This window comes from Embiotoca jacksoni, unplaced genomic scaffold (assembly GCF_022577435.1).
Source record: "Embiotoca jacksoni isolate LCO1_2020_lvr unplaced genomic scaffold, fEmbJac1.0.p SCAF_42, whole genome shotgun sequence".
NCBI classification, from domain to species: domain Eukaryota; kingdom Metazoa; phylum Chordata; class Actinopteri; family Embiotocidae; genus Embiotoca; species Embiotoca jacksoni.
This window is the reverse complement of record NW_027185395.1, coordinates 2,609,628-2,626,841: the sequence shown is the minus strand read 5'-3', so window position 1 is coordinate 2,626,841 and position 17,214 is coordinate 2,609,628. Positions and strand designations below refer to the sequence as shown.

Genomic DNA, 17,214 nt, shown 5'->3' with positions numbered 1-17,214 from the left:
AATTATACCTAATATTGAGTTTTTCACTGAAGGACCCTTCGTTGAAATCTAGTTTAATAATTTTATTTAATAAAGTGTTGATATTGTGCTTTTTTGATGTGTATCTGTAAAGAAGTGAATGTTTCATCAAAATATCTTGACTAACAAACCTACAGCAAACTCGAGGCAGGTTTGTGTTCCAGTCAACCAACATCCATAAGTGATGTCATCAACCTTCAGTGATGTCATCAACTATTAGTGAGGTCATCGTTAGTTTGTGAACATTATGAATCCTCCAGTTCAGATTCTGTTCGTCACCATCTTGCTATTTCGGAGCGGTTTGGAGCAGGAAGTGACCATATTTGGATGAGCTGGGGGAGGAGCCAGCGGTGGATCTGACTGATCTGATTGGAAACCTGATGCTACTACGTCCCGCCCACCGATAGCTGTAACCTGACTGCACCACAGGCCTGTCAATCAAACAGACACGCCCCCAAAAACAGGTCTTCTTGAATCTTCTTTTCTAATGAATGAGGGATTATTTTCAGATGGACCTCCAGAAAACTAATAAGAAAGAGTGACTTTAGCTAACAACACCGAGAGAACTGATGGACACATTTTATTCACTTTGGATTTGATGAGAGAAGTTGAATGGGAGTCTATGGAGCCAGAGGCTTTTTGGAGCCGACCTCTAGTGGCACTCGGTGGTATTGCAGTTTAAGACACTTCTGCATCAGAACCATTTTTCAGACCTGAAGCTACGAACACTTTTATATCCAGCCTGAGATCCTGAGTTACACACGTGTTTTGAGTGCTGGTTGGTGCGTACAACGATTTCTCTGTGGACATGAGTAAAAGGAGCACATCAGTTTCTGCGTCAAACTTTGGAAATCGTCAACGGGGACCCTAAAATGCATCAGACCGTCAACCACCGACTTCTACTTTTATTGGTTTTCCCTGTACCATGCTGCTGTAGCGAAACAATTTCCCCTTGAGATATTAATAAAGTATCTATCTATCTATCTATCTATCTATCTATCTATCTATCTATCTATCTATCTATCTATCTATCTATCTATCTATCTATCTATCTATCTATCTATCTATCTATCTATCTATCTATCTATGACAACACACCGCTCACAGTGCGTTGAACAGTTTCTCCCCTGCAACAACACCATTCTTGCTCTCCACCATGTGTGTTTGTCACAAACTTCCATGTGACTCTCTGCTCAGATTTCACATCCGTAAAACATCACAGATGCACCCGGACGGCTGCTCCTAAAAGAATGTAAAACTCAGCTGCTGATTTTGATCAAGTACTGAAACTTGGAGTACTTAATCATCATCAGTGGTATATAACTTCTCTATGATCCGTCAATTTTGTTTGCAGAGGATCAGTCTCAGAACTTCCTGATCCACCGTCGTATGAATACCTCTTCCCTGGTATTACGGGACCTGCTGCAGCAAGAGGTTCAATGAGATAAGAGATTGGGAAAGAAAGACGCCTTTTACTGTAGCAATAATACCAGGCAGCCTGCAATATCAAGAAATTACTTCTTCCACAAGCTGCTGTTAATGGCTGCTGTGCAAAGCATCAAGCACAATTCTAGTAGCTGTCAATGAACTAACTCCTGCAAACCCAGTCAATTCTACCCTCCAACTTGCCTGTGAGGGAGTCATTTCCTTTTCTCCAGAATGACATTTAAGGCCAAACACTGACAGTTACTTAGACAGGAAAACAATACAATTTCACCATCTACTATTTGTATTATTATTATGGGTTTTGCACACAATGAGGGTTAATTAAACTACTGTAAGGATGGTAATAATGAGTTATTACAAATGGGCTGGTGCTGCCTCACTTCCAAGCAGAACTGTCCACTCCTCGCTCCCTAACACAAAACCAAACGTGAAAGTAAGTTTTTGTTTGTTAGGTTGCTGTAATTATATAATATATAATGTGAATTTAGATACTCAGTAGTGTTTTTATTTATTTTTTACATATGACTCATCTAATCTAAAAGTTCTTGCTTGCCATGTGGAAATGATCATATTATTAGTCTTTTTATTATTATTTGCGGGGTAGCAAGTAGTATGGTAATTCCATTTTTTTTTTTTTTTTTTTTTTTTTTTTTTTTTTTAAATCCCACTTTCAAAATTGTGGACACACATGTAGCTGATTATTTCCAAGGTTTGATAAAACATCTGGATGCATTTGGTCTTCATGGGGGCATTTTCAAAATTAATGATTTACAAAACACATCGCACCATCGCCCACATCTGAGGGAAAGCTGCGTTGCAAATGTCGCTGGTTTGTCCTACGTCCTTGAACGCAGCACCGTTCGCTGTGTGGATGACGTGTCAACAAAGTGCCGGAAGCTTTCACTCGGTCCAAAATGGCTTACCAGACACTACAACAGGAGTACTTACAGATTCCTGTTGTCACCAGGGCATACACAACCGCCTGTGTCCTCACAACCGCCGCAGTGGTAAGACACATTCCGGGGTTCGGTGTACCGGGGAGGGCTCGGTGTGGTGAGTCAGGTCGGTACTCTGCCGCTAGCTGGGGAGGTTCGGCTGCAGCTCCTGGGAGGAGGATACGTGTCTCATCCGGGATGTGAGCTCTCTTGGTCGGATCACAATAACCTGAAAGTGGAGGTCAGACCGTGGCCGGAGCACCGGCGGCACTTTAACCGGCGAAACCGACACGGAGGGCGCGAGCTCGAGTTGCGTGTCCGTCGCGTGGCGGTTTCACGGAGGGTGTTAGTGTTGAACTAACTCTCACAGTCACCATCCGGAACCGTGTCGTCCATCTCCATTATATCTCTTACTTTATCATTAGTACTTAATGTGTCAACATGGTGATGGAGGTTGGTAGATCTGCTACAGTACGTCATACATCATACATCATACATCATACATGTAACACGCCTGTGAGACCAAAGTAGAAACCAGCTTCCGCTTTGAATTCACGGCATTTACATACAAATAGTGTACACGTATGTAGATATCAGTGGTTCCCCGAGGATGGAGGCGTAGCAGCTGTGGTGAAGCGTGTGTGTGTGTGTGTGTGTGTGTGTGTGTGTGTGTGTGTGTGTGTGTGTGTGTTATCTGTCATCTGTCATCTGTCAGCACCTCAGACTGGATATAAAAGAGTTCGTAGCTTCAGGTCTATAAAATGGTTCCGATCCAGAAGTGTCTTAAGCTGCAATACCAGCGAGTGCCACTAGAGGTCGGCTCCAAAAAGCCTCCGGCTCCATAGACTCCCATTCAACTTCTCTCATCAAATCCAAAGTGAATAAAATGTGTCCATCAGTTATCTCGGTGTTGTTAGCTAAAGTCACTCCTTCTTATTAGTTTTCTGGAGGTCCATCTGAAAATAATCCCTCATTCATTAGAAAAGAAGATTCAAGAAGACCTGTTTTTGGGGGACGTGTCTGTCGCTGCTGCTTACATGAATATCAGGGAATTAAAAACTCTTTTCCAGATGAGGAACGTCAGGAGATTTTATTATTTTGAATGTCAGTGGATATTATTATTTTTGGGGGTTGAAGTCCTGAAATATCAGGGATTTTGTTTGCATGTTTAAATTTTAGCTGCCATTTATCAAAATGTAATATTTGTCATGTAGTCTTTTTTTTTTTTTTCTTCCTGTGTTTCCCGTGTTGTGTGAGTGGTTTTATCTGTTCATCTTTATAAGTTGAAGCACTTCAGTGAACATGTGTTTTATTTTGTAGCTGCTTAGGAGAGCAAACATGCAGGAAAATGTACATTTAAAGATCTCTGAAGAAAAAATGATGAATTTAAAGACTGAATGATAAAAGTAGATGGCAGAAAAGCTGAACGTGAAGTCTGTAAAGGACTGTAGATCTATTTAATCTGAGAGCCACGCTGACAGTAAGAAACATGCTTTACATGCTTTTTGCACGAGGATCAGTCAGTTTATGAAGTTCACAGGTCTCATAATTGTGCAGTGAAAAGTTTTGTGCTGAAAACTTCTGTATCTCTGACATGACATTCGTTGTGTTTTCTCTCAGCAACTAGAGATCATCACACCGTTTCAGCTCTACTTCAACCCCGATTTGATTCTAAGGAATTACCAGGTGAGTAATGTCAGACACTTCATAGCATTAATAATCTTTACATTTATATTCATTTAAATTCTTGGCAGGTTCGACTATTATTTATTTCACACTTTTACCTTAAGCAAGATAAGAGATAGTTTAGAAGTGCTAATAAGGAGAACAATATGCAAGTGTTTTCCCAAATTTAAATTGTTGACTGAGTTGAATACTGTATTTTTTTTGGGTAAATTGTTTGAAATGGAAATTGTTTGCTGGATGTTTGAAAATCAGTTACAAAAAAATAATCATAATAATTTAAATGCATCTTGAATTGAAATGCAGTAAACCAGTGATTAATGATGCTGCATTCATGGTTGGAATCCGATTTGTTGAATGAAAAGAGACGTCCATGTTGTTTCTTCAGGTTTATAACCTTTTTTTCTCGTCATGTTTAAAGTGAAGTCGTGTTGGTGTCACATCAGGATGTTGACGGAGCTCCTTTTTATTGAATCATAGAAATGACCTGCTGAATGCTCTCTCTCTCTCTCTCTCTCTCGCTCTCTCTCTCTCTCTCTCTTTTATTTAAAGGTATGGCGACTAATAACCAACTTCCTGTTTTTTGGTCCAGTTGGCTTCAATTTCCTGTTCAATATGATTTTTTTGTATCCTTGTGAGGACCAGGTCTCAGTGTGTGAAGCGTCTGGAGTGAGTTCGGATACTTTCTGTTTCACATGAGCAGGCTGAGAGATTCAGCCACACAGATACTCTTCAGACTGGGATTCATGATGATGATGATGACGATGATGGCGATGATGTGGCGTGCAGATTTCCTTAACTGTGTGCTTCAGGTACAGATACTGTCGGATGTTAGAGGAAGGATCTTTCAGGGGACGCACGGCTGACTTTGTCTTCATGTTCCTGTTCGGCGGGCTTCTGATGACCGTATCCTTCCACAGCGTTTGAACCGCCGAGCCAACAATGTAAAATCATATTGACAGATTTAATGACGAACGTATGAATCTGGATTCCTGCCTCATCAGAGGCCAGCGGGGTCGTAGTCACTCATCGTGCAGTAAGAACTTCACTCTGCAGCTGTTCTGTTTCATTTGGATGTGAAACTGTTGTGTTTCATAACCACACAATCGTGGACTCGTTGCAGCTGCACACCACTTTCAGTTTGGATGGTTGAGAAGTGGTCGATGCTTTTTAGAGGCCGTATGTTTGTTCTCTGGGTTTTTTTGTTGTTGTTTGTTTTGTTTTTTTAAATCTGCCTCATTGAAAGTCAGCAAACATCCAGCGTTTACTGAAGGTAGGAAAGAGGAAATACGTAAATACAAAGGTAATAACATTTAAAATGAAAGAAAATTCATAAAATATCATAAAAGATAAACAAGAATATCAGTTAAAATGTAAAATGAAGACGAAAAGATGGATTAAACTAAATAAATAAAATACACAAAGAGTTGAGGCGCCTTAATGTGACAGTGACACTAAAAATAAGGAAGAAATTTAAAAAAATCCAAAATCAGACGCTGATCCATCTGTCCTGTGAGTTCCTGTAACTGTGGAGGTTTTTACATTATGAATAAATGTCTGTGATTGACAGGTGATTCTGCAGGTGTGTGGCTGCACTTAAAGTCCACTGAGCCACGTGTTCATGTCAGGAACATCACTTTTTAGGAAAATCTTTAAAAGTCCAGTTCAGACCAGAACAGAGTGAACTGGCTTAGCTCAACCCGGATGATGGTGTCAACTCTTTCAACAGCCAATCAGGTTGCAGCAAAGTCAGCGGGTCTCAGCAGACACAAACAAACAGTCTGCTGAGACCCGCCTTCAATCTGCAAACCAACGACCTCCAACGACCTCACGCTGAGGATTTGCGTGGCCTTTAACGAGCAGCACACCAGCTCCACTTTCAGCAACAGGACAGAAACGTCCTATAAACCCGTGTTGAAGCAGCACCGTGAGTTTCCTTAACGCGGCCTCAGATCTTCGGGACCTTCGTGAGCCTGGTGTTCCTGGGTCAGGCCTTCACCATCATGCTGGTGTACGTGTGGAGTCGAAGGAACCCAAACGTCCGCATGAACTTCTTCGGCCTGCTGAACTTCCAGGCGCCCTTCCTGCCCTGGGTGCTGATGGGCTTCTCCCTGCTGCTGGGCAACTCCATCATCGTGGACCTTTTAGGTGCCGGTCGTCTGTAGTCAGTACTTCGCTGAGCGGGCTGGTTGGTGCTGGACGGTGTGAACAGGTCCTGTTTTTTTTTTTACCTGTCTTCAGGTATCGCTGTTGGACACGTGTACTTCTTCCTGGAGGACGTGTTTCCCAACCAGCCCGGAGGTGGACGGTGGCTGAAGACCCCGTCGATCATGTGAGTCTTCGGTTCCTTCTCGTGTGTTCGGTGAATGAAACAACGTCGTGTATTTCGTTTCCAAATGGTCCTTTAATTCTTACAGGGCAGTTTGAGATGGAGTTTAAAGGACCATAAAGCTAAGCTAACAAACAGCTAATTTGGCTAAAAACCAGCTAAACTCAAGTTAACAAACAGACAACAATGCTAACAACCACCTAACAACGCTAACACTCCTCAGACCCTCAGAAGGTCCCGGTGGAACTCGGTGTTGACAGTCTGACTCTGGGGGACGAATTCACAGTGACACAAAGAAAAACCACCTGGTGTCTCCTGAACCTGAGGATCCTTCTTCAGGTCTCAGACAGTGAAGCTCCGCCCCCTCTTGAAACGTGATGTCACTCAGAACACCCCGCCCGGCTCAGAGCTGTTGACAATTTCAAGTCCAGTTAAAAAAAAAAATTTTTAAAAATTGAAGATTGAAGGTTTGGTCCCAAAAATATGTGACTCCCCTGCTAATGCTTTTCAGATGATGAAACCAACGAAGGTTCCAGCTTCGTGGCGTCTGAACGGTTTGATCCGCTCGTGTCCGTCGGCCCGGAGAGCCACAAAACTTAACAACATCCGTTTGACAACACACCGCTGACATCCCAGAAGCAGGCGGTAACATGTGTCGGTGTCACACCTGTTTCCTTCCTGTGTGTCTCCCACAGAAAGATGCTGTTCGACACTCCGGAGGAAGACGCCAACTACAACCCGCTGCCCGAGGAGCGGCCCGGAGGGTTCGCCTGGGGGGAAGGACAGCGCCTCGGAGGTTAAACCCCCCCGGTGGTCCGGTCGTCAGCTCACTGCAGGGACCCTCGGAGAGATGGCGGGTCTCTGGTCTTTGTTTTTGACGTGTTTGTTTAGTTATGGATGAAGGATGCCAAACAAGCAGAACCGGTTGGGGGAGAACCGTCTGTCGTCCGTGATCCTCCTCAGAAACACTTCTCGATGCCAGATCATCGCTTTAAGACTATTTGAGAGAACACAAGCTTCGGACGGACCTTCGGCTGCTCGAGCGATGTTCGTCTTCATCTCCCAAAAACTAAATATGGACTTACGGCTACATGAAAGAAGAAAAAAATGACGCAGTAAAATGTTATCAAAGTGAATTTATTCAGATGGCGAGTGCATTTTTTTTTTTCCATTTCACTTTTTTAAAGAATAAATGTGTGTTGCAAAGGATGCTTTGGTTTCATGTCTTTGAGCTGTGATGGTAAGATCGCTGGAAACCAAAGACGTCTCGGCAAGTTAGATTCATACAGGAAACCTGTGACGACAGGATCTTCTTTCTCTTTTGATAACGGACAGATATCAGCTGAACTCACCTTCAGCTCTTCAGAGATATTCTTTTCTTTTAAATCCCAATTGAATTACACAATCTATTTTTTTTTTTAAAGAAAAAAAAAAGGAGTTTTGCCTCTTGTTTGAATGTGACAATACTTTTGGATTATTTAAAATATTTGTACATATTTAGTGTTTTTTAATGTACACTTGCAGGGAATCAGTAAAAAACCTTCGTGGGCCTCCAGTTGAGTTTCTAATCATCGGTCATTTTTAGAATCTGCGATAAAAGCTGCTTTACTGGAGCCCCAGAATAGAGATAATAATAATAATTAAAAAAAAACGGAAATGAGCACAATGTTTTAAATCTAATTTCCCTTTAGACCAGTGGGGGCGGTAATGAGCTGTGGAAATTCGTCCTCTACCTTGAAAGAACGAAGAATTTTTGTCTAATGAAACGTTTGAGATTTTGGGAAAAATCTCCACAAAAATTGGATGTCTTCACTGAACATACTTTGCAAGTTTTACGATGTAAACAATAACTGCAGTTTGCATTTTATTACGGTTACTCTTAATGCTGTTTTATACTTCCTGAGCCAACATGCCCGCTGGTGGTTTCTGAAATGCTAAAAAGCTAAAAGAACACGAGGCACTCTGACTTCCCATCTTCACCGCGGACCCTGAACGCGCCTGAACACGAGAAGGCTACTTCTCCGTTAGCTGCGGTAACAGCGGGAACATGCAGCTGGCTCTAAGTAAAACGTTTGGCCAGAAGCCCGTTAAGTTTCAGTTAGAACAAGATGGGGACTTTTACATGGTGGGGTCGGAGGTACGTGGCCGTCTGTACGTCGACTCCCGGAGCTCAGCTCTGCGACACCAGCCTCTGTTATCAATTCTTCTGGCTAACTGGTGCTAGCATGCTAATGGCTCAATAAACAAAGAAATACGTGATAAAAGCAGGAACGAGGTTGAGGTTTGTTAACAGCAGAAAGTCAGTTAAATGACAACACACAAAAGAAGCTGTTCCCAAACAACCAGCAGATGACCTGAGAGCTTTTTTTCTGCTGTAATTTATTCTGCTCCAAAGGAAAAACGCGTCCATCAACTTCACACGTTTGAACAGTTACAGGTTTCACTGCTTTCTGTCTCAGCTGGATGCAGCAAAACACCGTTTTAAAAGCCTCACTCATCATGTGGAGTTTAATAAAACGCAAAAAAATGACCGGTTATCAGTCAGCTGCGCTTTATTGAAAGACAGCTCCAACTTTCACTTTACTTTGGTCGGTCTGAACAGTAAAAAGTGAAGTTTGGGAGTTAAGTAAGCTTCATCTCACTGAGCTACGCTGCATTAAAGAGACTCAGAAACCTGGTCGCAGTGAAGCATGGTGGTGGTAGTATCATGCTGTAAAACCTGGACATAATGAAGCATGGTGGTGGTAGTATCATGCTGTAAAACCTGGACATAATGAAGCATGGTGGTGGTGGTATCATGCTGTAAAACCTGGACATAATGAAGCATGGTGGTGGTAGTATCATGCTGTAAAACCTGCACGTAGTGAGCCGTGGTGGTGGTAGTATCATGCTGTAAAACCTGGACATAGTGAAGCATGGTGGTGGTGGTAGTATCATGCTGTAAAACCTGGACATAGTGAAGCATGGTGGTGGTGGTAGTATCATGCTGTAAAACCTGTACGTAGTGAGCCATGGTGGTGGTAGTATCATGCTGTAAAACCTGGTTGTAGTGAAGCATGGTGGTGGTAGTATCATGCTGTAAAACCTGGACATAGTGAAGCATGGTGGTGGTGTAAAACCTGTACGTAGTGAGCCGTGGTGGTGGTAGTATCATGCTGTAAAACCTGTACGTAGTGAGCCATGGTGGTGGTGGTAGTATCATGCTGTAAAACCTGTACGTAGTGAGCCATGGTGGTGGTGGTGGTAGTATCATGCTGTAAAACCTGGACATAGTGAAGCATGGTGGTGGTGGTAGTATCATGCTGTAAAACCTGTACGTAGTGAGCCATGGTGGTGGTAGTATCATGCTGTAAAACCTGGTTGTAGTGAAGCATGGTGGTGGTAGTATCATGCTGTAAAACCTGGACATAGTGAAGCATGGTGGTGGTGGTAGTATCATGCTGTAAAACCTGGACATAGTGAAGCATGGTGGTGGTGGTAGTATCATGCTGTAAAACCTGGACATAGTGAAGCATGGTGGTGGTAGTATCATGCTGTAAAACCTGGTTGTAGTGAAGCATGGTGGTGGTAGTATCATGCTGTGGTGGAGCTGGAGGGGTGAAAAACATCTATAAAGAACATCACTAATACCAACCACAGTACATTTCTGCTGACAATGATGTTGTGTTTCTTTTATTTGTTCGTTTTTCTTTTTTACATTTATCTGTAACTGAGTGACGTGTGCTTTGCTGTCCAGGTGGGAAACTACCTGCGGATGTTCAGAGGCTCTCTCTATAAAAGATACCCGTCTCTATGGCGACGGCTGGCCTCGGTGGAGGAGAGAAAGAAGATTGTAGCTTCGTCACATGGTGAGTGCTCGTCTTTGGTTTCGGTCTGGAAGGTCCATGACTCATAACCGATGCTGAATATTGATGATGTAAATACTTCTAATTGTTAACTAATGTTATTAAAGTCAGACTAGATTTTATGTCAAGCAAAATAAATCCTGTAGGACTTTATGAGGGAAATCCTCCAGCATATTGGAGGTTTTATTAAACTGATGGTAAACTCAACCATCATCCATCAGTGAGGTCACCTGTTGGTTTGTGAATGTTGAATGGGAGTCTATGGAGCCGGAGGCTTTTTGGAGCTGACCTCTAGTGGCACTCGGTGGTATTGCAGCTGAAGACACTTCTGCATCGGAACCATTTTTCAGACCTGGAAGCTACAAACACTTTTATATCCAGTCTGTGGTTCAGACATATTATGTGTGAAATATACTAAACTGTCAAAGTACTGCTGATGTAGAGTCCCTTTATATCACCGCTGCTTATTCTGCAGAGGTTTTCATTTATAGTCATGTTGATTGTTTTATGTGAATCATAGTAAATGTAGTGGAATAAGAAGTAAGTTAAAATGATAGTGTCATACAGTACTTGAGTAAATGTATTTAGTTACCTTCCACCACAAACTTCACATTTAAACATGTGTGTGTGTCCGTGTGCAGCCACCAGTGTGACTCTGCTGAAGGCGTCCGAATGTGAAGAGATCTTTGAGGGTAACGATGAGAAGTACAAGGCGGTGTCCATCAGCACGGAGCCTCCGGCGTACCTCAGGTAACCGTCTGGCAGCGACCACTGAAACAGCTTACTAAAAAGCTCTCTGCAGGGTTGTAGGGATGTTTGTGACTACGACCCCTGGTGTTTTAGCCTCTCAGTCTTTTGTCAACGTGTGTGTGTTTTCTATGAAGGGAGCAGAAAGCAAAGCGGAGCAGTCAGTGGGTTCCCACGCTGCCCAACAGCTCCCACCACCTGGACGCCGTGCCCTGCTCCACCACCATCAACCGCAACAGGATGGGTCGGGACAAGAAGAGGACCTTCCCCCTGTGGTGAGAGGCTCTCCGGTGGTTTCTCTACCCGCTCAGTGATGTCGTACATTCTCAGCTTGATGCCGCCATATTTTGTTCACCCGGTTTACACGTTACAGCAGGATCCAGACGGATTCAGTCACCGCGCTGCATCATGACTGCAACAACAGGGTCGATAACATGAGGAGGCACATTTTCTGTTTTAAAAATGTTTGATCAAACTTTATTAAAACCATCACAATGATGTGATTTATTTTCATCACCTACATTTTAACTGTTGTTGGTGATTTAAGTTTAAACAGAAAAACCACTAGTTCTCCACATTGTGAGTCTGTGAGCTGCCTCCTCTGAGCATCCAAAGGTTTAGGGTTCAATTCCCACTATTCAGCATTGATGCACTGCTTTCAGACTTGAAGTGCTTCTTGTTGATTCTCAAAGAAACAAGAATCTAACAGCTGGAAATCTGCTGCGAGTCAGACCAGTGCTGCTCCAGGTTTTCTTGTTATAACTTAATTTAACTTTATTGAACATTATTATAATAGTTCCTAATATAACCAACAGGTAGAAGACTTTTATTTTGGCCAACTGACCTCTTCAGTGTTATTTCTAATGACAGATTTTTGGTCCGTAGCTTTAAGAGAGAGTGAAGAGGTTTATAGAAGCTGCTGCTGAAATTAAACTCAGCCAAAACGTTTTGGAAATATGATCCATAACATACATCATCTGTAGAAGTGTATGGTTCCACTTTCTGCATTTCTATTTTAAAACAGCTTTTTTGTTGTTGTTGTTTTTTTACTTAAAAAATTTATTTATGAAAATATATTATGATTATTTACTATTGTTTATATTATTTATTTCCATTTAAACCTTTTCCCATTTCCATTGAAAAAAAAACTTTTACTTACTCCATTAAAAAAGGAAACGTGGAGTTGCAGAGCTTGTAGAATCAACCAGCTCTGACATGTCAGGACATTTAGAGAAAGATCTGAAGAGCTGAACATCAGCTGCTCATAACTTACTGTTAATATGCACTTACAGTGTATTTCAGTGATTTTATTAAGACAGATTTGAAATGTGAATCTTTTTAAGCAGCACTGATGTTGATGAGTGAACGTCAGATTGTGTTGAACTGCCTGGTTAAAAGAATAATAATGTGTGTCTTACTCAGCTTCGATGACCACGACCCCGCAGTGATCCATGAGAACGCAGCCCAGATCGAGGCGCTGGTTCCCATCCGGCTGGACATGGAGATCGATGGACAGAAGCTGCGTGACGCCTTCACCTGGAACATGAATGGTAAACATCTACCCGCCAGCTCACCAACATCCATCACATCCTCCGCCGTCTAACGTCCCTCCGTCTCCTCAGAGAAACTGATGACCCCAGAGATGTTCGCAGAGATCCTGTGTGACGACCTGGACCTGAATCCTCTGGCCTTCGTCCCGGCCATCGCCTCAGCGATCCGTCAGCAGATCGAGTCGTACCCCACTGACAGCATCCTGGAAGAGCAGGCGGACCAAAGAGTCATCATCAAGGTTGGTGCTGCAGCAAAGTAGCAACACTTCCCTCAGTGAAGTCAGAGAGTATCAGAGAGTATCAGAGAGTATCAGGGATTACCAGAGAGTATCAGAGAGTATCAGGGATTACCAGAGAGTATCAAGGATTATCAGAGAGTATCAGGGATTACCAGAGAGTATCAAGGATTATCAGAGAGTATCAGGGATTATCAGAGAGTATCGGGGAGTATCGGAGAGTATCAGAGAGTATCAGGGATTATCAGAGAGTATCAGTGAGTATCGGGGCGTATCAGAGAGTATCAGGGATTATCAGAGAGTATCAGTGAGTATCGGGGCGTATCAGAGAGTATCAGTGAGTATCAGGGATTATCAGAGAGTATCAGGGATTATCAGAGAGTATCAGTGAGTATCGGGGCGTATCAGAGAGTATCAGTGAGTATCAGGGATTATCAGAGAGTATCAGGGATTATCAGAGAGTATCAAAGAGTGTCAGAGGAATCAGGGATTATCACAGAGTATCAGAGAGTGAAGTCCTGGAGGGACTGAATGACAGAAAGAAGTTGAAATGTAGTGGATGAAAACAGTTGAGGGAGCCTGTTCCTGTTTTCCACCCTGTGGTGTCGGAGGTTTGTTCCCTCCTCAGTGAATTAACGGATTCAGAGGAATTACAATCACAAACATGTCAGAATCAGCCGGTGGAAACATGAGCGACTTCCTGACGACGTTGCTCTGTGTTGCTCAGCTGAACATCCACGTGGGGAACATCTCTCTGGTGGACCAGTTCGAGTGGGACATGTCGGAGAGGGAGAACTCCCCGGAGTCCTTCGCCCTGAAGCTGTGTGCCGAGCTGGGCCTCGGCGGAGAGTTCGTCACCACCATTGCCTACAGCATCCGGGGTCAGCTCAGCTGGCACCAGAGGACCTACGCCTTCAGGTAAACCCCCCCACCCCACCCCTAACCAAACACCCACCTGCTGCAGCAGGCCTGTCTATACCCAGTTCTTCCCAACAGAACAGCAGAAGCAGCTCCGGTTAACAACAGAGAATGTGTCCAAGTCTCTTGGCGCTGATGGTCTGTGGTGTGTTGAGGTTAGCTGATGTATCTCCGTCATGTCTTGGTGTCTGTCCAGTGAGAACCCCCTCCCCACCGTGGAGATCGCCATCCGGAACACGGGTGATGCAGATCAGTGGTGCCCCCTACTGGAGACCCTCACAGACGCAGAAATGGAGAAGAAGATCCGAGACCAGGACAGGAACACGAGGTGAGACGCTCGCAGACACACATACCGTCAATCCTGAGGACGTGAACAACCTCCTCTCCAACAGACGCAGGATACATCATGCACACGCAAACACGGAGTTTAAAGTATATCTCCGGCCTCAAGCTGCAGCCAGCATCAATGCACATGACACATACTTAACTTTAATAATCAATTGATTGTTTCCTGTTTAAAATGCCCATCATTACTTTTCCCACTATTATTGCCCTCAGTATACTTAGTTTTTCTTCACAGAAGGTTGATCTCATGGTTGTGTGTGTGTGTGTGTAAGGAACTCAGAGTTCACATAAAAACTAGAACCACAAAGATGCACACACATGATGAGTCTCGTCTGATTTATGATCCAGCTGCTGTTTTTGCAGAGTTCCTGAAATAATGTGTGAACTGTGTTTTGCAGACGTATGAGGCGACTGGCCAACACCGCCCCCTCCTGGTAGAGACGGACACCACGCTGCATCGACGTGACCTCGGGAGACTTCTGTTACTTTGAATGGCGACACACACAGTTACAGGTCGCTCTGAGAGACACACACACACACACACAGTATGAACACCTCACACACACACACACACACACTAGACATTCCCCTGAACACACCACGTCTCACTCCACCTTCAGCTCCTCCGTCAGCGCAGCAGCTCACATCCAACCGGTCCGAGTTCACCACTGAAGGAGCTCCATGTGAAGTCTGTTGACACACAGCACACCACACAGCACTCACACACACTCTGTCTGTGTGAAGCGACACCCTGAGTGTGTGACATCACACTGATGTGGACAGCATCACCGGGGGCGGTTAACATCTTCAGGTTTGTCCCATCATCCTCTCTGTTGGCTGTCATCAGCATCGTTTATTTCACCCTCCAGCAGAGCTGGTGCTGCTCTGCGTCGCAGTACCGACCGTCACCGCTAGAGGGCGTTAAGTTAAAGGGATGAAAACAACACCAGATTGTGTTGAGCACATGCAGTATTTCTGGGACCATGAACTGTTCTGAACATCATTTTAATCGTTTCAGTATTTTTCTAACTAAAAACAGTGAAGAGTCAAACGTTGTGTTCTTCAGCTCCTCAGACGAGACGACACGCTGCGTGTTTCATCCTAAACTCACCTCTTTTTGTCTGGACTCTCGCTGCTCAGACAAAACCAGAGATTTGAAGATGCTGCCATGGAACGGAGCTCCCAAAAGACCCCGGTTCAGATTTCAGGACCTTCGGTGAAGTTGGACCCGTTCGCACGGTGCTCACAGCCTGACGTGGATGTCATGGAACCAGGAACACACTCTACAGTAGCATAGCAAAAACAAGGACCAGTACTTTTTCTGAATGTCGGCATTATCTTGGTACCAAAGCATCGGTCTTCGTGACATCCGTATTTCATTATACTCATAATAATAGTCATAATGCAGCTCAGCCTCTCATAAAACACAAAACATTGCAAAATGAACGTGACAAGAAAAGAAAATCCCGCTGTGACCTTTTTGGGCTCCGAACCACGAGCGCCAGCTGAAACAGACGGTGTCTGTCAGATCCGCCTCCACTGGATTCAGCCTGTATGTGAGGATCCGAACCAGAACAGCTGACGCAAGTAAACGAGGGTGTAAAAAAATGGGATTAATATAAAAGATGCATTAATGACTTCAGAATCCTGCGTGCAGGAGCTTTAACGTTCATGTTTTCTGTCTGCGTCTGATCACTGGTGATGTCACAGCTTCCAGAGCAGCGCTGTGCTCCAGATGACGTTTCACATACCGAACCTCGCTGTTCTGAGAGCATCAGTACGTTCACAAGTATAGAAACATGCAGCATTGACTGTGAGTCATTAAAAACTGGTGGTCGCCATCTTCTCTACACAGCAGAAAGGAAGGGACCATCGGCAGGAAGATTTTTCAAATTAAAGCAGCTGTTCCTGAACGCAGCACTGAACTGTTTATTCTTCACCAGACTGCTGCCAGACAGAAGAATCTGTGTGTTTATTGAGATGTTAAACAGAGGAAGCACATTGAATTCTGGGTAAAATACTTAAAGCTGCAGATGTGTTGGCAGGCGATGCGTTCAAATGTTCCGGTTATTTCCAGTCATTGCAGAACGACTGGAATTTGAGACAAAACTAACCTGCTGACATAAAGTACTACACAAGAGTACTAACATATTAGAGTACTAACATGTAAGAGTACTAACATGTAATAGTACTAACATGTAAGAGTACTAACATGTTAGAGCACTAACATGTAGTAGTACTAACACGTGTGTGAACCGAGGGACGGATGTCGTCTGGAACACAGCGCAGGTGTTCACACGGTGGCTGCAGGTCTGTACAGTCGGTTCATGTTAACATGTTGTTGATTCTGATCTTAGTTACTGATCCTGACCCGTTTTGTCCGTCTGCATGCTGAAACATGTGACCTTTGACCTCATCCTCCGGGTACTCTGCATGTCTCCATACAGAACAGTGTGTGATCCGGACCACTGCAGTAGTTAGTTGACCCTGTAGCCTGCGTGCATGAGACTGGCTGCTCCTACTGTTACTTCTGTTTGCACTGTGCCTCACTTCGTATCGGCGTCGGCACCGAACGGGCCGACCGGAACCAACGGTGTCTTTGAAAGTGATGATTTCAACATACTCCTAAAGAATGACGTTAACATGTATGTAGTGTCGCTTCTCTTCTTTTGTAAAATTGCATTACCTTTATAGTGAACTTGTTTTTATATCAAAGATAACAATAAAGAAAACGTGTTGGAAAAGATGCTGTTTTGTCGACCCGAGTTTGATTTTTATTTACATATTTTTTGTATCTGTCTGCCGGGTTCATGGACGGTGAGGAAGGACTTCAGAGACCAGAGGGACGACGGAGGAGTTTCAGTTCTGTAATTTACAGGGTTATGTTATTTTCTGTAGGTTTACATCAAGATAAGTGAGCGAGCAGCATGAAAAGCAAGTAAAAAAATTATTTTTCAAAACTCATTTGAAGATCATCTCCTGCTGTGAAAATTCTTTACAACACATATTCTGCTTTTCAGGCTTGTGAAAAGTGAAAACATTTAATTTAGATTAAATTATTATATTTGTCTAAATTTGTGTATCATGTTTACATCAGATATCTGTATTGTTGTAATAATATGCCATTACAAATGCATATGTATAAATAAATTACCTCCTGTA

At 43.5% G+C, this 17,214-nt stretch overlaps 2 protein-coding genes across 3 annotated transcripts; both read left to right on the top strand.

The window, feature by feature from the left end:
* Nucleotides 1-2,362: 2,362 nt before the first annotated feature.
* On the top strand, nt 2,363-7,803 carry derl2 (derlin 2). 2 transcript variants are annotated; one of them, XM_069169046.1, is made up of 7 exons: nt 2,363-2,471; nt 4,020-4,085; nt 4,635-4,708; nt 4,895-4,988; nt 6,035-6,230; nt 6,324-6,414; nt 7,107-7,803. In XM_069169046.1, the coding sequence occupies exons 1-7, from the start codon at nt 2,379-2,381 to the stop codon at nt 7,210-7,212; spliced, it is 720 nt and encodes a 239-aa protein (XP_069025147.1). In that variant the 5' UTR covers nt 2,363-2,378; the 3' UTR covers nt 7,213-7,803. The 2 variants fall into 2 exon arrangements, with proteins under 2 accessions (XP_069025147.1, XP_069025148.1); XM_069169047.1 differs by lacking the exon at nt 7,107-7,803 and adding an exon at nt 6,923-7,098.
* Nucleotides 7,804-8,404: 601 nt separating this feature from the next.
* On the top strand, nt 8,405-16,799 carry LOC138210085 (SWI/SNF-related matrix-associated actin-dependent regulator of chromatin subfamily B member 1-like). Its single transcript, XM_069169021.1, has 9 exons — nt 8,405-8,548; nt 10,148-10,259; nt 10,898-11,006; nt 11,141-11,278; nt 12,426-12,553; nt 12,626-12,792; nt 13,517-13,707; nt 13,904-14,035; nt 14,451-16,799. The coding sequence occupies exons 1-9, from the start codon at nt 8,459-8,461 to the stop codon at nt 14,488-14,490; spliced, it is 1,107 nt and encodes a 368-aa protein (XP_069025122.1). The 5' UTR covers nt 8,405-8,458; the 3' UTR covers nt 14,491-16,799.
* The last annotated feature ends 415 nt before the right edge of the window (nt 16,800-17,214 follow it).